The 21381-nt window shown below is 46.4% G+C and overlaps 1 protein-coding gene across 1 annotated transcript in view; it reads right to left on the bottom strand.

Moving 5' to 3' along the window:
* The window catches only part of aopep (aminopeptidase O (putative)), a gene marked incomplete at its 5' end in the record, with an annotated part of 114077 nt that overhangs the window by 60655 nt on the left and 32041 nt on the right, over positions 1-21381 (bottom strand). The window contains 6 exons of the mRNA XM_083643958.1: positions 5466-5526; positions 8827-8870; positions 10434-10541; positions 10766-10868; positions 18883-18989; positions 21128-21341. Coding sequence (XP_083500084.1) covers positions 5466-5526; positions 8827-8870; positions 10434-10541; positions 10766-10868; positions 18883-18989; positions 21128-21341 — 637 coding nt within the window. The remainder of the gene's footprint in view (positions 1-5465; positions 5527-8826; positions 8871-10433; positions 10542-10765; positions 10869-18882; positions 18990-21127; positions 21342-21381) is intronic.

Here is a 21381-nt window from a genome sequence, read left to right as displayed (position 1 = left end):
CTCCCCTTCTTCACTCTCAAAGAGTTGAAAGTGGTCAACTGTGAGATCCTCATTTTTCATCTGTTTATTTGGCTCTGTCAACATCGGGGCTGCTCTGGAGTTTCTTCCCAGAGATCACACGGCGTGTCGGCTACTTTGATGTGCTTTTCCGTTTGGATCTGCTGTTGATGAAGTTTGACTTTCTGTATCTTTCATCCATATTTGACCATATGGTGACGTTATGCCAACAAAACTGTGAATACGCATCGGTGGTCCACATTCTCTAATCCAGAGTAACGACAGTCATACTATTCAGGCGGTGTCTCGTCATAGACGCGTGGCCAATGGGTCAGCATGGGGGAAATCCTCCCGTTCTTCCCTGCCAGCATAGTTAGCATTTAGCTGCTAGCCCAGCCCAGGCAGACAGGATCAGGGATTCAACCACCGCAGTAAACGCACATCTGAACAGATCTTGAATCCCCAATCCTGTAGTGTAGAGCCTCAGCACCTTCCGCTGGTGAGTCAGCCCATTGAGATATATGGGGGGTTTCCCCGCACCGTCTAGTCTCGCACGCCAGCCGTAGCACATTTTGTGGGCATTCCCACACAGACCAACTGTCTCTATGACTTTCAGTCATATACTGTATGAACTAGGGAAAAAAGTATTAAGCTTGCTATTTCCAGACATGACACCAGGTCATATTTGGAACACACACGTGATAACACTAAGATGTATCTGGTATCCTAGTATAATATATACCTTGTGATATTATGGTATATTGAGTGAATATTTGACTACTGTAGATATGGCGCATATCAACAAAACTCAGAATATGCATCAGAAATGGTCCGTAGTTGCTAGAGCACTTTTTTAAAGGGGAGTTGGGGGAAAACACAGAAAGCATGTCACATACACTCACGATTTTCCCAGGAGTGTATTTTTAACCCTTCTCCCACTGTGCTCCTGATTGATTTTTCCTGTTAATCTCCCGATTTCATAGCGTTACAAATCCAAATGGCTGTATGGTTTATAAAGCCAGAGCGAAGTTTCTGTTATCATATGTGTGAGATTTAAACCTAAATGCACCTCGTAAAAGTTATGTTTAATTATACTGCATTATGTATTGTATTAAATGTTTTGTGACCTGTTATTTTGACAATAAGTGAAAGTGCTCTGTTCCTTACTGTTCCCTGCAACTGCCGTTACTGAAAACAGGAAAGCCATCTGCTTTAAGATAAATCGTATAGACAGCGCCTAGCCTACTCTGACCGATTGTTGAACTTCCCCTTTCCAACTGTTGATTGTTCAATGTATATGCCCAAATAAGCGGCGTATGAAAAAGACCTCATGCGTTCATTGGTACCAACCATGTCATGCTACATAACGCTCCAAAGTTAGGGTACACTTTGGCGAGGGAAAAACTGGCGTGGCCATTTTCAAAGGGTCCCTTGACCCTCTCACCTCAAGATATGTGCATGAGAATGGGTTCTATGAGTACCCACGAGTCTCCCCTTTACAGATAGTGTAGCATTTTTTCGATAGGGTAGCCCAGCCCTTACTAAATGCATTTGAATATGAACAAGACACAGAGTCTAAGTTAGTTGGTGGGAGTTTGTCAACGAAGCGTGGGCACACACAGGGCTGATGACATCACTGATGAATCACGCACTGGTGACATCATCACCTATGACATCACAACTGCTCGAGTGAAATCACTCATAACATCACTGATGACATCACTCACTGACATGGCTCTGTGTCTGAAAGAGCTGCTATCTCTCTGCTCAGACCCTCAATCTTCTCCTTCATCGTCTGACTCTTCTTCTGCTCCTCTTCCTCCCTCAGTGCAGCGATCCTGGCCTCCTCTTCCTCTTGGAGAGAAAGTGGTGAAGCTTCTTAAACTCCTCCTTAATCTGCCGCTCTGTGTGTCGGGCCTGGACCTTAATGCACTTTGCTGTTTAATCACAGTTCCCTTTAACTTGATTAAAGAGCTTCAGTTTGTTCTTTAAGGGCTTCAGTGATTTGCTGGAGTTCCTCCTTGTGGTGCCGTGCAACTTCATGGGTTGGGTCTGAATCTGGGGTCGGCATGTGTTTCTGAATGCAGACAGATGAGATACACTGGCTGCTGATGGTCCAGACAGAAGAGCTTGAGTTTCTCAGAGTGCTGCAGACTGCACTGATCTCTCTATCCAGTAAGAAAGCCTCACAAAGTTTCTTCAACACCAAGTTCCAAGGTGGTTCAGTCTGTGAAGATATTTCCCCATATAGAGTGGCCAGTCAATGTATCCGTCTATCTGTCCCCACCAGCTCTGCAGACAGGCTTTACAGAAGCTGTGCAGACAGGACAGGAGAGCTCCTCCTCTGATGTGGAAGACATTTTGTCTCAGTGAAGTGGAAAACGAATTGGACAGAGATGAGATATACCAGAGGTTTTGCGTGCTTCATGCCCAATTCCCTGCAGAGGCAATGGAGTTTGCCACGCCTTTTTCAACTTAAGTTTACTTCCAGTGGTCAGCACCTCAACACAACTTTTGGTGTGGATTACTTTTCCTTTTATTAATAACCATTATGAGGGAACAACAAACGTCCAGCTGTCCACCATGGCAAAGTTCATCAATAAGGAGTACGACCACTGAACTGACCTAGCTTGATGGATTTACACTCCTTTTTTTAATGACTAGTTTAGTGGAATGCAGACATTGTTGTCCTGCGTAGATATTCAAATAGTTGCCCATCCCTGCTCTAGAGAATGCTGGAGATAACCAAACATAATATTTATTTCTGGATTATGTCCCTTTCTGCCCAGTGATAGGTAGCGCTCGTTTTCCTTTGTCTTTTCAGCCATGCCTGCTATCGCTGCTCATGCCAACTACCCACTTCATCCTATAATTATATCAATATTGCTGCTACCATAAAAGTAGAAGGCATCAACTTCACTAGAGGATTCCTTCCTATGAAAGACCTAACCAACACCGGGTGTTTAGAACAGCAAATCTAAAAGCTTTCATAAACTGCATGTAGGTTGAATCACTTTTGTGTTTTATACTGTATATATCATTCAGAGATAGAGAGTAGTATTGATATGAAATTGACATGATGACTTGACCCCATACTCGACAATACTTCATTGCTCCAAGATACCAAGGTGGCAAAAGCTAATGTAAATGTACATGTTAGAAGCCTGGGGGTTTTAGGAGACTGGAGAAGGTCGTTGAACCCTCTGGTGACTCAAGAGTGGTCTTTATTTAAACAAACTATCTCAGCCTAGATCCATCATCCCGAAGGGACTGCTGCTTACTCATGCTAACTCCGCGGTCTAAAATAGACTGGCACTGGCCTTCCCATTCCACATCTCTTACTCTGGGATCGGTGGGGATGTCATTGTTTATTATTAGGCCAAACTGTTTCCTGCCTTTCTCCAATTCCAGCTTAGCCAGAGTACAATGTGCTGCTGAGAGAGTGAGTGTGTGTGTGTGTGTGTGAGAGAGAGAGAGAGAGAGAGAGAGAGAGAGAGAGAGAGAGAGAGAGAGAGAGAGAGAGAGAGAGAGAGAGAGAGAGAGAGAGAGGGAGAGTGTTAAAGTGTTTTTGTGTTTAGGTGTGTACATAAAACACAAGCACTCGCGTGTGTAAAAGGTTGCTATCGATCTGGCTGATGTTATTAGCCGGTGATTGGCACATCAAACGGAAAGAAGCCTTTCTCCAGGACACTCTTCCCCATCGCCCAATCAGGTGTGAGGAAGCAGCAGTCCCTCCGAGCTGTCCTTCCCACCCTCAGAGGCCCCTGAAGGGCTCCAGTTACATCATCACAGTGAATAATCCAGAGGGTGAAGGTTCCCAGACAGCGACACACACACACACACACACACACACACACACACACACACACACACACACACACACACACACGTAATTAAGATCAGTTACCATGGAGATAGGAGAATTGGAGAAGTTGTTAAAAGTGGATTGATTGTGCGTGTGTGTCTCTCTCTCTGTGTGTGTGTGTGTGTGTGTGTGTGTGTGTGCATGTGTGTGTGTGTGTGTCCTTACAAGCCTAGTATCTGTGTGACCTTGGGTCTTTCTAGATTAGAGGGCAGTAGCAAAGCAACGTGCACACAGTAACAATCCTGTAACACAGCCGATGACAGTGACTGAACAGACACAGTAACAATCCTGTAACACAGCCGATGACAGTGACTGAACAGAGTTCAGCTACCGCTTACAGGAAGTAGTGGGAAAAGCTACTGTAAGAAAGACACTTATCGGTCTAGCAGTCTACAAACTGCTCACGGGTGTTGTCTTTATCGGCTGACTGTCACACTTCATTTAAGATGTAGTATGTTTATTCTGAGGGCTATTTCTATGATGGGATATCATTTCATTATGGCAGCACCATTACATCTTCAAATAAGGAGGGAAGTCCACACTACCAAATAAAGCCTTCATCAGCATTTTGAAAACGTTGATGAAGGCTGTAACGGCCACATTCCACTGAGTCCGTGTTCGGTCCGTCTGCGCTGCGGTACGGCTTCGGAGCCGATACGTTTCCACTCTAATCATTGTGTCAACTCCCACCTACTCCGCTGCGTTGCGTGTCTACTCCGTCCCAGCTCCGACGACCGGGAGCTCTCCGAAAAAGATACGCAAGGCTTCTATTTTTCACGGATGTCGGAGCAAAGCTGCAGCAAGTTGGGCGGAGCCAGGCATGGAATCAACAGGGCAGAGGTGTTTACAGCATTCAATATCAAGCCAGAGGACAAACATGTATGAGGAAAAGTTCATATTTGAAGTGGAAAACCACAAAATAATATATGACACGACACATCTTTTTTACAAGGACAACACCAAGCAAGTCCACCCCTCCTCTGCTTCTCCAGTTGGGAGCAATGATCTTCTGTCTGTTTGTTGTTGTATTTATCCCACATACAAATTGTCTCGCTCGATTTCACCGCGGAAACTTGTCGGTCTCGTCACTCTAGCTGTCTGGCGGAGCGGAGCCGTGACGTGCTCTGCACGCAGCCGGTTAGTGTTGGCGGAGCACAGAGCACGGAGCAAAACCGGAGCACAGCCTCAACGCAACGCAAATGCAACCAGTGGAATGCTGGCGTTAGTGCTGAAACACGTTTGTTTCTTTGTCATTATGATCAACATTTGTAATTCATTTGGTGGTGCGGACTTCCCTCTTTTTTGAATCGGTATGCACAAGAGTCTGCCCCCTGGAGGCACCAAGAAAAGTTTGGAGTTGAGCGAGCATTTTCTCCATTCTTTATTCTAAGCACCATTCTATGGTACCAATAACAAATATGGTTATTATTATATACGTCTTGTATTTAGATCTGAAAGAAAGAGAGAAAGAGAGAAAGAAAGAAAGAAAGAAAGAAAGAAAGAAAGAAAGAAAGAAAGAAAGAAAGAAAGAAAGAAAGAAAGAAAGAGAAAGAAAGAAAGAAAAAGAAAGAAAGAAAGACTCATTCATTTGTTCGCTTCATACCTTTGGAATTCCCGGTCGATCAAGCCAGTCAGCATAAATAGCACTGAGGGTGAGGCCATTTCTGGAACACAATGCAATGGCACAAGTGTTAGTATTATTCCTATTATTACAGCAATGACTGTTATTCCCCAAGACGCCCTGTGAAAACACGGTTCTGCATGGGAAAAGATCCTTATGGTCATGGCGGACGAGACGTTTAGGCCAACACCTCAAACAAAAAGAGAGCCACACCCACTTTTCCACTCAAAGACAAGCATACAGTACCTACCGACAGGCATGTACAGACAATGAAAGGCAGACTGGTATGTATGTCTGACTGCATGTTTGCATACATGTGTGTAGATGTGTGTGTGTGTGTGTGTGTGTGTGTGTGTGTGTGTGTGTGTGTGTGGGTGTGCGCAGTTGAGGATGGTTAGCACAGGTGTATTCAAATTGCAACACACACAGACACCGACATAACACACAGTCAAAAGAGCCACTACACAAATATTGATGAGCATGAACGTGTTGCACGCACCCAAGCCCCCCACAGGCACTGGGCATTGTGTCTGCACACTTTAATGAATACAAAGTACACACAGAGTCAAGGAATAACTACTGTATAGTACACCCCCCCCCCCCCCCACCAGCAGCCCTGCACCCTCTTGCTTAAAGGGAAATTCCACACTGGGATTCTACATCATTATGTGTATCAGTCTGTGATGTTCAGTGCAATCCAGGAATTACTCTCTGTGATGAAAAGTTGTCATTTCCTTTTTTTGGTGCAGCCATTTTCCCTTGGCCTGCCCCTCTTAAGCTGCAATTAGTGATTTCCTACATTCTCCAGAAAGCCTTTCAACAGCCCCCAGAGAACGTGCCTGCACTTGTTGCAATCAGCATGTGTAAGTGGAGAGAGCAGCGTGCGTAAGTGGAGAGAGCAGCGTGTGTAAGTGGAGAGAGCAGCGTGTGTAAGTGGAGAGAGCAGCGTGTGTAAGTGGAGAGAGCAGTTAGCGATGGTGATAGTGAGAGCGAGAGTTGTTCCAGTCGATTAAAAGCGAGTCAAGCTCCTTTAGTCAAAACGCTACATGTCTTGTGGCTGCAATGCTTTATGCTTTACTGAGGCTACTGCTAATGTTACAACTGATAGGCTAGCGTTTCCTTTTCTACGACATATTTCCCCGTCTATAACTCTGTGACTTTGTTGGCTTTAGATCACGTGTATCAAACTTAAGGCCCGGGGGCCAAATCCCGCCCGGCACCTCATGTTGTGTGGTCAGCGAGAGCTAGCAAAGAATACAATTTGCCATTATTTTGCCTATAATTCTGGTTTCAGCGCAAGTTATGAATGATTAAGTTATTACTAAAAACCAATAATAATCGAATCAGAGGCAATTATGTAATGTGATAACAAGTAGGCTAGATACTGTACATTTATATCGTGTTACGTTTACAAGCGGCCCTTTGAGGGCAACCATAATTCTGATGTGGCCCGGGATGAAACTGAGTTTGACAGCCCGGCATTAGATATTAAACAGCATTGAGGCTGCACTGCAAACATGTCTACATCATGTCATGTTGCTGGGCCAGTTATCCACTGACATAGGAAAAATACACCACAAAATAACTAATTGGGGGCAGAAATGCCAGTTTCATCATTGATAGCTGTTTTTCAACAGGCAGGGTAGATCTTTCCTTTACGCATAAACACAGCCACACATGCACACACACACGCACACACGCGCGCGCACACACACACAGGGGTCGGGACCCTCGGCAGCGCGTGTCTATTCTCATCCTAATCCTCGCTCTTCCAGGAGGCTGTTTACTGAAAGAGGCATCAGACACAAATATTGACCATCCCCAACTCTCCCCTCTTTAACTCTCCCAGCTCTCCCCTCTTTAATTCAATCAATCTCTGCTAGGCCAGCAGCACACCCCCTGCGTGAAGGAAGGAGGAAGGAGATAGAGAGAGTGAGAGACAGACAGAGAGAGAGGGAGAGAGAGACAGACAGGCAGGCAGAGAGAGAGAGAGAGAGGGAGAGACAGACAGACAGGCAGGCAGAGAGAGAGAGAGGGAGAGACAGACAGGCAGGCAGAGAGAGAGGGAGAGACAGACAGGCAGGCAGAGAGAGAGAGGGAGAGACAGGCAGGCAGGCAGAGAGAGATGGAGAGACAGACAGACAGGCAGGCAGGCAGAGAGAGAGAGAGAGAGAGAGAGGGAGAGACAGGCAGGCAGGCAGGCAGAAAGAGAGAGAGAGGGAGAGACAGGCAGGCAGGCAGAAAGAGAGAGAGAGGGAGAGACAGGCAGGCAGGCAGAGAGAGATGGAGAGACAGACAGACAGGCAGTCAGAGAGGGAGAGACAGACAGGCAGTCAGAGAGAGAGAGAGACAGACAGGCAGAGAGACAGACAGGCAGGCAGAAAGAGAGAGAGAGACAGACAGGCAGAGGGACAGACAGGCAGGCAGAGAGAGAGAGAGAGGGAGAGACAGGCAGGCAGGCAGAAAGAGAGAGAGGGGGAGACAGACAGGTGGACAGAGAGAGAGGGAGAGACAGACAGACAGGCGGACAGAGAGAGAGGGAGAGACAGACAGGCAGGCAGAGAGAGAGACAGACAGGCGGACAGAGAGAGAGGGAGAGACAGACAGGCAGGCAGAGAGAGAGACAGACAGGTGGACAGAGAGAGAGGGAGAGACAGACAGGCAGGCAGAGAGAGAGACAGACAGGCGGACAGAGAGAGAGGGAGAGACAGACAGGCGGACAGAGAGAGAGGGAGAGACAGACAGGCAGGCAGAGAGAGAGACAGACAGGCGGACAGAGAGAGAGAGAGAGACAGACAGGCGGACAGAGAGAGAGGGAGAGACAGACAGGCAGGCAGAGAGAGAGAGAGAGACAGACAGGCAGAAGAAGAGGTTAATGAGGCAATCAGGAGAGAGAGAAAATGGAATGATTAGGCGAGCGGGAGGAGGAGAGGGAGGGAGAAAATGAGGGAGGAGGCGAGCAGGAGGAGCAGTTATCCTTTTACACTTCAATTAATAAGAGAGTGGATGAGACTGCTCTCTTAACAGGATTGGTGTTGAGAGCTTTCGCTGGCCGCCTTTCCACAGCAGAGCTAAGCTAGTCTTTGCAGAACCAAGACTTAAATCAATACCTTTGTAACACGGACTCAAATACAGTTTTCATATTTGACACTAAACCGCGCTGACAGATCGGCAAAGAGAAGCTCAGACACAGACAATTGATAAAAATGTCCCTTAAGATGGTCTGGCACTGGAAACCAGGCTACCAATATTGGAGCCCGAGCCAATGTAGTTTTATGCGTCTGAGTGTTATTCATTATTCATAGCATCAGAGTCTAAGCATTATTCATAGCCACTTACATACCTCGCCATGTCGGGAAAGCTCATCAGCAGCATTTGCAAGAAATCCTGTACAGAAAAACACACAGAGGGAGACAGAAACGGAGGCAGTAGGGGAGGAGAGGGGGAGGGAGACAAAAGGAAGAGAGAGAGAGAGAGAGAGAGAGGCATAGCTTATCTTAAGTCACTAGTACAAGAGTGTTTATGAAACATCCATTAGTTAGTGAGAAGACCCCGCCTGCCACTGTAGAAACAGGAGCCAGGTGGGACACATCACACACACGCACACACACACACACACACACACGCACGCACGCACGCACGCACGCACGCACGCACACACACACACACACACACACACACACACACACACACACACACACACACACACACACACACAGTCACACACACGCACACAGAGCCAGGTGTGATCAGTCAGCCGCACAGCCCCAGTAGAATAAACATATATGGCTGGGCTGATGTATGGTCGTCAGTCTGAAATGCTGTTGGAGCACTTTCAGCCATTGTAACAGTGTTGCAATCAACCACTGCATGGTACCGGCTCAGCTCATCTGGACTCTACTCACATTTTTTGGTTTTCCGTTGGGCAAAATACCAGCTAGGTACCATATTACCTGACAAAGTACCAGGTAGGTAGGTACCATATTACCTGACCAGGTAGGTACCATATTACCTGACCAGGTAGGTACCATATTACCTGGCAAAGCACCAGGTAGGTAGGTACCATATTACCTGACCAGCTACGTACCATATTACCTGACAAAGTACCAGGTAGGTAGGTACCATATTACCTGACCAGGTAGGTACCATATTACCTGACAAAGTACCAGGTAGGTAGGTACCATATTACCTGACCAGGTAGGTACCATATTACCTGACCAGGTAGGTACCATATTACCTGGCAAAGCACCAGGTAGGTAGGTACCATATTACCTGACCAGGTAGGTACCATATTACCTGACCAGGTAGGTACCATATTACCTGGCAAAGCACCAGGTAGGTACCATAATAACTGATAAAGTACCAGGTAGGTACCATATTACCTGGTACTTTTTTGGTAGCACCTCCGTCGAGGTTCCAAGAAAGCTGAGGCGAGTGAGAGAACTACTGATTGGTCACAGAGAATCGTCATCAATGTGCGACAAGGGACATCCTGCACAAACTCGCCATATTTTAGCCAAGCTACTGTAGCGGCCGCAATTCTTTCAAACGGACTACTTTGTTCTACTGCAATTGTACTACTTGTAATTTACTACTATTATAGTAAATGGCAACCTGCAAAACCACACCGTGGTCCAATGAGGAGCTGCAGGCGTTCCTCTGTATGTTCCCTATCCATCGCCGACGATGGATGGGGCAAGAAGGATGAGGTGGTCTACAAAGAATTATATAACTGTTGGCCACATGTGGCTACTGTACCAAAAGGACATTCCAACAGTACAGGGGAAAAGTTATTAAAAAATACAAGAAAATAAAAAGACTACCAAGCTATCAGGGACCTTAAAGGCCGGAGTGGTTCAAACAGAAAGAGTTGGAAAGTGGTTCGAAAGTGGTCCTACCTGAGACAAGATGAGTTGACATACCTGAGACAGGTAGGATGAGTTGACCTACCTGAGACAGGATGAGTTGGCCGTGGTATTTCTTCACAAATAATCTGAAGAAGTCGATGAATTGTTGCTCTCCCACTTGACTGGCCAGGAACCTGAGCAGGAAGTAGCCCTGGACAGAGCAGAAGACACAGACAACACGAGCCACCAAAGGCAATCAAGAGCAACGTCGTAGCCACATCGACAGCACATCCATTACAACTGCTTTTGACGTGAATGATGTTACAGGATTCACTTTTTTTAAATTCATTCTGTTTTTTCTTCCCTCCTTGCATCCATCCATCCATCTTTCTTTCTTTATCACTTCCATAAGTCCTTGTTTCACTGATATCTCACCTTGAGGTAGTGGACTTGCATGAAGGTTTTGTCTGGGTTGAGGGCATGTTTGACCGTGGAGGAGCCGGACTCACTGACCTGACCAGTGTTCTCCATGTTGGGCCTGCAGAAGGAAGGACAACACCGCAAAGAGGCACAGATCAAAAAGGCAGACAGGTAGGGAGAGAGAGAGAGACTGACACACACACACACACACACACACACACACACACACACACACACAGACAGACAGACAGACAGACATTCAACATCAGACAAAAACAGAGAACTTATGTAGCGAGTTTCATTCATCCCACTCCTACAGAAAACTACAATCCCCACACAGCAGGAGCACTATGTCAGCAACAGTAAATCCAGCCACTCTCCCGGTCCTCTCGATGGCCACCACTCTGCCAAGCTGCCATATTTTGCCCGAGGCAGGCTGGAAATCAAGCTGCAGATTTATTATAGCACGCTATAGTGTTTATACGACCTGACAGTGCTACGCTCTGACTTTACTACCCATGACTCACTGAGTGAACATATAACACATACACTCACGGAAACGAACGCACCCCCTCCTTCTGCAGGCACACACATGAAAAAGGTATGATCTTGCTTCTCACATGCACGCATGCACACGCACACGCACACACACGCACACACACACACACACACACACACACACACAATCATCCGTTCTACTGCCATAAACAACACAAACAAAACACACATAAAACCGATAAAAGCCAAACAAACACTGTGCTGACGTGGGATGCTGGGCAATGATAGTTTCAGTTAGGTGCTATCGACCAGGCTGAGCAGATTAACTCGGTGTGCCAATAGGAAGGCCTTGAAGGATCACCTCCTGCCAAGTCGATACACCAGGCGCCTGGCCCACCGATCAATACAACCTTCATCACCGGCCTGCACTTTTACACAGGACTGCCTCATGACAGAGCCAAACCCACACATGCACACACACATACACACACAGGTACACGCACACACACACCGATTCCGATACCTGAATTTGTGTATTGGCCGATACCGAGTACGGATCTGATTCCAGTACATAAAAGTATATATATTATAATTTTTTTTACAGCTGTATACTACTAACCCTGTATAGAGACAGTCCGCATGTCTGGGAACGCCCACAAAATGTTAAACGGCTAGCGCGTGAGTGGGGTAAAACCGCCGATATATCTCATGGGCTGACTCACCAAAAGACGGTGCTGCGGCTCTAAACTACATGTTTGGGGGTTCTAGAGCAGAACACAAGACGTCTGCTCAGATGTGCGTTTACTGCGGTGGTTAAATCCCCGATCGTGTCTGCCTGGGCTGGGCTATCAGCTAAATTCTAACTTTGCTGAATGGATAGAAGCATCTATTGTGGGCGTTCCTAGACCCTGTATGGGCTATATGAGTGGCCATACGTATGAGCTAATATGAGTGGGTTGACTCAGCTATGGGAGCAGACCTCATCTGCGACCCACAGAAGGATCATACTTTATCTACACCAATACGCCTATTTCATATCCCAACTCAAGCAGCCATTTTGTGTCGAAAAATGCAGGAAGTAACACAATATAAAAACTAAAGCCCACGCCATAATGGCACTGACATCAATTGTATATACAATTTATGTATATACAATTTATTTATAGAATTTATGTACCGGTATATACAATTTATGTCAGTGGCATTGGCTTTAGATTTTACATCGTGTTACTTCCGGCATTTTCGACACAAAATGGCTGCTTGAGGTGGGCTGTGAAATAAACGCATAATATACCCTCATATTGGGGTTGGATGAAAATTACATTTTTCACTGTCCGCCGATAGGGGCGCTAGCACTGTCTTAAATACTGTATATAGCAGTGGCGGGGCATGGTAACGTCATTCGCAATGAACTTCTTCTGGGTGAGAAGTTGTTTGAGAATGACGTTACCTAACCACGCCCCCCTACCTAACCACGCCCCCCTGCTCGATCCTATATATCAAGGATGGTGCTAGCGCCCCTAGGGGTGGACAGTGAAAATTGTCATTTTCATCCGACCCCAAAGGTAAATGGTAAATGGCCTGCATTTATATAGCGCTTTTATCCAAAGCGCTTTACAATCAGTAGGTACATTCACCCATTCATACACCGATGGTGGCAAGCTGCCACGCAGGGTGCTGGCACACCACCAGGAGCAATTTGGGCTTCAGTATCTTGCCCAAGGACATTTCGACATGCAGACTGGAGGAGCCGGGAATCGAATCACTGACCTCTTTCATCCAAAGCGATTAGTGATGACCCGCTCTACCTCTTGAGCTACAGCCGCCCCAATATGAGGCTATATTGGTGTAGATAAAGCATGATGCTTCTGTAGGTGGCAGATGAGGTCTGCTCCCATACTGTAGCTGAGGCAAATCACGATTGCTAGAAATACAACGGCTGTTTCATTTGGTGAAACTACTTTTTTCGGGGCTAATATGATTGATTTAATAAATTACGTATTATTGGAACGGTGCATAGACTCGCGTACCTGCCAATACCCAATCCAGAATTTTTGCCCCTATCGGAGGCATTTACGAATTACGATACTGGTATCCGTATCGGAACAACTCTAACACACACACAAGCATATACACACACACACACACACACACACACACACACACACACACACACACACACACACACACACACGGGTAAATATACTCGCTTTGCACACACACAAAGACCACATACTGTACACACGTGCAAATTCGTACTCATATACACATGTACACGTAATGTAAAACTTGTGATTGATTTAACCGAGCTTTGCCAGCGGTGCACCTCAAGTGGTTTAAATATTTTCATGTGATTTATATGAATCTTTCCCCAGGCACAGTGAACAGAGGAGGAGGGAATAGGAGGAGAGGGAGAAAGATTATAGAAGAGGATAAGAGGAGGGGGAGAGGGGGAGAAAAAAAGGAGAGGAATGGAGGAGAGGATCGCAGGGAATGTTTGGTCTGCCCAGTGCACTGAGAGAGGAAGTCATCAGCTTCCTGGAATTTATACATTCTGCTGGACGGCTCTTTCAGGCACTCTCATTCTCCTTGTGCGTGTGTGTGTGTGCGTGTGTGTGTGTGTGTGTGTGTGTGTGTGTGTGTGTGTGTGTGTCTGTGTGTGTCTGTGTCTGTGTGTGTGTCTGTATGTGTCTGTGTCTGTGTCTGTATGTGCAAGCAACAAATCATTTTGTAAAGCATTGTGTGGGCTACGGCCGACAATTACGTCATGAAAAGTTTGAGCCCGACAGATATATCGGTTGGCTCATATTATCGGCCGATATTGGCGTATCACAGATATATTGATATCGGTGTATATGTTGTCCGATATGGCCGATATTTTTTATTCTTTCAGTATTTTATGTATACGTATGTTTAATTTCTTAATTCAAGTTATATATATATATATACATATATATATATAGTTTTTACTCCGTAATATCGGTATCGGCTCTAAAAATACTGTTTGTCATGGCGACCGGTGGCAAAATGGCATCTACTTTTCAACATTTCCTTTTGCTGTGACATTCATTTTGATAGAAGTTGCCTTCCATCCAGGCATCTCCATCTGCCACTAGTGCCTCTGTCTGTCCGTTACAGGTGATAAGATGGAACGGAGTCCTTTTAACACAGCTGGATGTGCCGCATCCCGGAGAAAATGTGTGAGTGTGTCAGACTGAGAGTGACAGAGGGACAGAGGGACCGGGGCAAAAGGCAGCAACACAACGACGGAACGTGTATTTCCAGAAGAGAAAGCGCGTCGGTTACGTGCGTCAGAAACACCAACGGCACCGAGGAAAAATGTTTATCCATCACTGCCACGTTACACAAAGGAGCCCTGCCCTTCCCACTGCCCAGGCCAGGGAGGTATCCCGCTCTCTCTCTCGCCTTCTCTCTTTGTCAGAGATGATTTACTACGGCTTTAAGAGGAATCGCTGCTCGCTGCCTCAGAGAATCGCACAATAGCTCAATGTATTTCAGAATAAATGGCGCTCTTATCTGACTTGTTGGCCGTGTGTGCGTGTGTGTGTGTAGCCATGCACACACCTGTGTGTGTGTGTGTCTGCAAGAAAGAGAGAGAGAGCAGGAGGAAATCAGGAGCCATTACCGACAGGACTTAATGTCAGACGCACACGCACACGCACGCATGCACACGCACACGCACACACACACACACACACAAAGGTTTATAGCTCCGCCAGCCATATCCTGACAAATGACGTTGGGTTGACTGTGGAAACCGGATAAGGTAGAGCAGCGCTCCCAGCAGCCCAGTAAATCAGCAGGGAGAATGGCGTCTGGCCCAGGCTGCCCTAAATATAACTCATCTGAAATGGACTGATAAACACTGGCCACCGGGGGCCCTGCTGGAGCACGGGCTGTCCATAGTGACCCACTGAACTTGGAAAGCACAACCCGTCATTTAGTCTGTGTGTGTGTGTCTGTGTGTGTTTATGTGGTGAGGAGGTTGTGTGTACGTCTCTGTACATCCCACCCTCCCTCCCCTCCCTTCCCTCCCTTCCCTCCCCTCCCCCCCTCCCTCCCCTCCCCTCCCCTCTGCAGGTTCCCTCTGATATTCCTCTGTGCATTGTGCCAGGCAGATTGTGTTTATTCATATTATGTTTCCCCACAGCTGTAACACTGTACAGTGGAGCCAGATCTGGACTTGGACACACAGGCAGTCTAGCCCACATCAATAGGGCCTGCCATGGCTCCTTCCCAACTCTGGAGCAAACTGAGTGATTGGTTACGTCTGACCTTCCAATGCCCCTCATGTTCAAACCAACATTTGTGTTTGTGATACTGGTAGAATAACACAAACAAGGGCAGACTGACGTCTAAAATACAGTAATTACACTATCGTCTACAAGATTTCTTCCTCTTCTTTTCAGATTTTTCTCCCATTTTCTCCCCAAATGTACGTGGCCAATTCCCCCTGCTGCCCTGGTTGTTGCTCCACCCCCTCTGCCGATGTGGGGAGAGCTGTATGTAAACTACTGTAGCAAAGGCTTCCTCCAATACATGCCCGAGAAGTTTCACCGGTAGGGTCATGCTATTCCCGCCCAGTTCCCCTCCCCCCGAACAGGCACCCCGACCGACCAGAGGAGGCACTAGTGCAGCAACCAGGACACATACCCTTAAATCCGGCTTCCCACCCGCAGACACGGCCAAATGTGCCTGTATGGATGGATGCCCCGACCACGCCGGAGGTAACACGGGGGCTCGAACCTACGGCCCGACAGGGAATCTACCGCTGCACTACCCGGGCGGACGCCCACACAATATTTCTTCTAAACCAAACTACCAGTCATGACTCTACTATGTGTGAACGGGGTTTCTTTATGCCCCAACATGCTTTGCTGCTGAGAGTGCTGAGGATTAACGAATGGCCTTTCCACAAATGCCACTTTTGCAATTAGTTGTCTTTTCACACAACGTAATCAACCATGTGTGTGTGTGTGTGTGTGTGTGTGTGTGTGTGTGTGTGTGTGTGTGTGTGTGTGTGTGTGTATACACGATTTGTTAGCATTTTTCAGATGTTAGTTTTGCCTTGTTGGTTTAACCCTGTCAGGCAGCCTATAGAGAAAGCAAACCCTGATCCTCCTAATCAGCCATGCGTCTGCCTCATAGGGGAACACCCTGATGGACTGGCAGACAGACACGGCTCTCAAGTATGCTTTTAACCCTTTCACGTACACACAGCTACATAGTATTTCAAGACATACAACCCTTTTGCACAACTTCATAATGCACAATATACACTGGAGAGATGGTCCACATGTAAGCAAGGAAACGGTTAACCTGTTAACTAACCCTTAGGCCTTAGAAATATAACACTCTAGATTCCCAGACAGGCCAGCTTAAAGCATTGGATATTATCGCATTTAACCATCTGAAAGAAATGACACTACATTATTAAGATCTAGCCTTGAGGTGATAGTGTCATGTTCAACCCTTTCACTCTCATGAAACTTTGCTCAACATCCAAAGAGAAGAAAGGGAACATAAAAGAAAAAACGAAATTATCATGTCAACAATTTCAATTGATAAAAAAGAACTCAACCTTAGGCGGAGGAGCAGTGTGTTATTTAAGTGTCTATAACTAAAGTGTCACTATCACTTGGGATTTTCACTGACAGAATGCCAGAGAGAGTGAATTGATTTGGAAGCGAAGTATCATTAATTCATAAAAAAGCGTTCCTATAGTGCTGTATGATGACAATACATGATTAGTGAGGCAAAACATAGTTATAAGCTAGTCCGAAGTAGAAGTGCCATGGAATCAATAAAATATTGATTTGCTGTTATGCTCTGTACGGCTTGTCAATGTCAATAGCAAGCTATGCAAATGTCATCTCCAGTGAAGAGGCATTGTTTAAGCGGCGCAGCCGCTTCTATACGTAGCATGTGTGTCCGTTTGTAGCACAATGTCCAATGTGATTTTATCCTTTAATTCAAAAGCAGAGCTACAGTATGAGAGGTAGAATGAAAGTTGTAGAATTTCCAACCTCAAACGGTTAACCTGGGGAGGGGTTTGAACCTGGAGACCTGGATAAGAAAAAAAAATGGGTGTGGGTCCCACACTGTCAGATAAAATGGATGCGTCTGTTTGTGTGTGTGTGTGTGTGTGTTCAATGTGTGTGTGTTAAGCCTGCCTAAGACATGATGGTACAGTACACCTGGATATACTTAGCAGCCACACCTGCCACACCTGTGCCCTTGGAATGCATGTGTGCACGGGCACGCACGTACGCACACACACACAGACACACACATGCACACGCACGCACGCAAACATGCACACACACACACACACACACACACACACACACACACACACACACACACACACACACACACAGTACATAGTATAACTTTATACTATCTATGAGTATAACCTAAAAAGTATCTCTCTGACCTATTCCTCATATAGAAAATTAGTTTAAGGGAAATGCTATAATTTTATGCAAAAAAAAAAAAGCTCTAGCTTCTGTCAAAATCTCTGGTCAAAAGCTTGCTGAGTAAAGAGGGCAGCACTTCCCAGGTGTGGATATGAGTTCATGTATGAATATGAACCAGGGCAGCGCCAGAAAAGAGCATGCAGGTTCAGCAAAACCTTTCTCCAGATTAATAAAGGCAGAAAAACTCTCTTGGAACTTGCATTGAGCTCGGTGGCTACTATGACATCTGTACCTAGTGTAAATCTGGGTCACTTTACAGGTACTGTATACAAAACATTTTCTGGTTCAGCAAGGATCTTTTTTTTTACAAAATCGACATGAGGTCACAAGAAGCGATGTGTCCCCCTTATTTGCTGAATCATCCTTTTTACACAGAAACTGATTGACTGACTGCAGTTTTAGTAGCATTAGTTTACCGGCATAAGTCTACAAGATTATCAATTACTCTGAATCAGTGACTATTATCAATAATTGTTATCCGTCAAAAAAGTATGTTAATTACAGGCATAACTGCCATGACTGCACCAGTGTCCCATTCAGTTTGAGTGCCAGTGCTCCAAATGCTTATAATGATTTGCCAGATAACAGAAGCATTAGCATATCAGTGAAAATCAATCAGAGAAAAACATTTGCGCCTGCTTTGGAGTGGTTATAATGCTGAGCTTCCAACAAAGGGATTATGAGTACAGTTCTCTATCTGTGTTAAATCAATGTCAACACAATACTCTCTCCTACTTTTCCTCCCTCTCTCTAATGTACTATCACATTGAGCAAAAAAGTCTTAAAAGCAACAACAAAGCAAACCTATCACATCTGTAACCTCTTCTGTAACCTCCCAATTTCCCCCTGGGATCATTAAAGTCTTTCTGATTCTGATTCTGATTCTGATTCTTCTATAATCTGTAATCTCTTCTTAAATAAATAATAAAATTGGCCGTTATAAATACAATTAATTGGGTATAATTGAAGGCGATCATGAGTCAGCATTGGGGGGCAACTGTAGATGTAGCTGTCAAGGGGGCCTGCTTCTTACATGCTTGTGACACCACTGAGGCACTGCGGTTCCCTAGAGAGGAATTGCTTCTACTCTAAGATGATTAGAATGACAGGTGGCTCGACCAATGACAGACAAACCTGAGAATCTGAAGCTCCTCCTCTGAGTTCTGCGACTCGTCAGAGAGTCGTCTCCACCTCAGCAGTGCCTTCAGGTTACACTGCTCCAGTGTCTCTCCTTGGGAGAGCTGATATAGGGGAAAGAGGGAGGTACAGGGAGAGAAAAAACAATGAACAAAGGTGAAAACAAACATGGTGTCAGGGAAATAGTGGAAGGCAGGAACAAAATGAGAGGAAGGGAAAAAGAAAAAAGAGCTTCATCAGCAAGAAGGCAGACAGGAACAGATTACGGTAAGTCTTTTTTTTCCTGGCTTTTCTCCCGTTTGCTCCCCAATAGGTACAGTCGGTCTGTGTGGGAACGCCCACAAAATGTTATATGGCTCACCAAAGGATGGAGCTGCGGCTCTACACTACAGGATTGGGGATTCTAGAGCAGACGTCTGTTCAGATGTGCGTTTACTGCTAGGGTTATATCCCCGATCGTGTCTGCCTGGGCTGGGCTATCAGCTAAATGTTAATTATGCTGAATGGTGAATGCTGAATTACCACACCCTGACCACGGCCCCAGCCAGCTACTCCAGCGTCTATGATGAGACACAGACTGTCTCTATTGTACTTGGCCAATTCCCCCGGCTGTCCCAGTCGTTACTCCACCCCTTCTGCCGATCTGGGGAGAGTTGTAGACTACTTGTGTATGCTTCCTCCGATACATGGGCAGTCGTTGCTTTTCACCTGACAGTGAGGGGTTTTCACTGGCAGGACGTAGCACATGGGAATATCACGCTATTTCCACCCAGTCCCCCCCCCCCCCCCCCCCGAAACAGGTGCCCCGCCCCTGACCAACCAGAGGGGGCGCCAGTGCAGCAACCAGGACATGTAGCCCTAATCCGGATTTCCACCCGCAGACATGGCCAATTGTGCATCTATGGACGCCCAACCAAGCCAGAGGGGACACGGGGGCTCGAACCTGCGACCCTCATGTTGGTAGGCAGGGAATCTAGTGCTGCACTACCCGGACGCTCAGGAACAGATAAAGGCAGGGTGACGTCATGATAAGGTGAACACTGTGTCTCCAGCAACAACACGTCTGCCTCTAGCTGCTCTCTCCCAGCCGAGCCCAGATCAGAACAGTGACATGATTAAAGAGCACAGACGCAAGAGAAACATTTCTGGGTAATTCTACACACGTAAGAGGATTAGTGCTGTATGCACACCAACCCCCTGATTAGACATGAAACCAACATGTGCCAACATGACCCCCCCCCCCCCCCCCCCCCCCACACACACACACACACACACACACACACACACACACACACATCTTTAACTGCTCTGTTCCATGTTGCAATCAAATGTTCTGTACCCATGTTACACGCTCCCCCTGTCATCTGCTCTTTGTATATTTACTCTGCAGGTATCTCTAATTAGCCAGCTACCAGTCTCCTACTGACACGGCCCTTGAAAGGACCTCTGGAGCCGTACGACGCAGACTCTCCCCACACTGGCAGCAGCATTATTATTTTTTTGTTGTATTTTGTCTCGTTCTTTTTCAAGACCCTCTTTTGAAGGGTGCCAGTAGCGTTCTCTTGTTTGGTTGGGTTTAGTCCTCATCGTATCTTTTGGCAGTCTAAGGGGAAGCTATGCGTCCGACGGATCATTATGTGTTTGCCCTGGGCGCTCGTCCATCCTTCTGATCTGTTAAGCCAAATTTCTCGGCCATTTTAAATATTGTTTACGTTTCATGTTCTTGGTAAATAAATGTACTTTTTGCATTTAACTGGCTGTTATTGTTGACCTCATGGGCTTGAGCCATGGGTTTTATTGCGGGCGTAATGATGACCAATATCACTCAGCCTGGTATTCTAACAACACAAACAGTATCGCAATTCCCAAAGATACCTACGGTTGCCATTCTGATGGTATGAAGGGAGTGGATGATATCACAGCAGTTCTGGATGATGAGAGAGGTTACAGTCATATCCATGAGAAGCCCTTGGTTAGTTTAACTGTCAATCATAAACTGTGATTTTGGATGAACGAGGGTAAATATTACTGGTGTGTCATGTGTTTGGGCTAATGTGATTGGCTGGCCTGGCTAGAGGGCAGCCCTAACGACTGGGCGTGTCAAGATGACTATAGTGGTATATCCGAAAGAAAGCTCATACTGTCACCTGACTGTCACCTTGTAAAGATGGCCAAAGGAACTTTTCTTTACCAAAGACGTTTGTGGTAAATTGAGCACTACAGTAGACCAACTCTCACGTACCTGCTGTGCTCGGGCCCAGATGATGTCCTCCAGGAAGGTGGCGAAGCCCTCACTGATCCACTCCTCAGTCCAGTCTTTGGCTCCTATAGCCAGGCCAAACCAGGAGTGGGCGAGCTCGTGGCACAGTCTGGAACCACACAGGGACACGCCGTTCTCTCCACAGGCGGGACTGCCCGCGTGCAACACACTCTGGGACAGGAACACTATATGGGGGCTGGGAGGGACAGAGGACAGCAGAGAGGCAAAATTAAGAA

Source organism: Poromitra crassiceps (assembly GCF_964638095.1).
Source record: "Poromitra crassiceps genome assembly, chromosome: 10".
Taxonomy (NCBI): domain Eukaryota; kingdom Metazoa; phylum Chordata; class Actinopteri; order Beryciformes; family Melamphaidae; genus Poromitra; species Poromitra crassiceps.
Note: the sequence above shows the minus strand (reverse complement) of the source record. Positions and strands in the feature narration are given on the sequence as shown.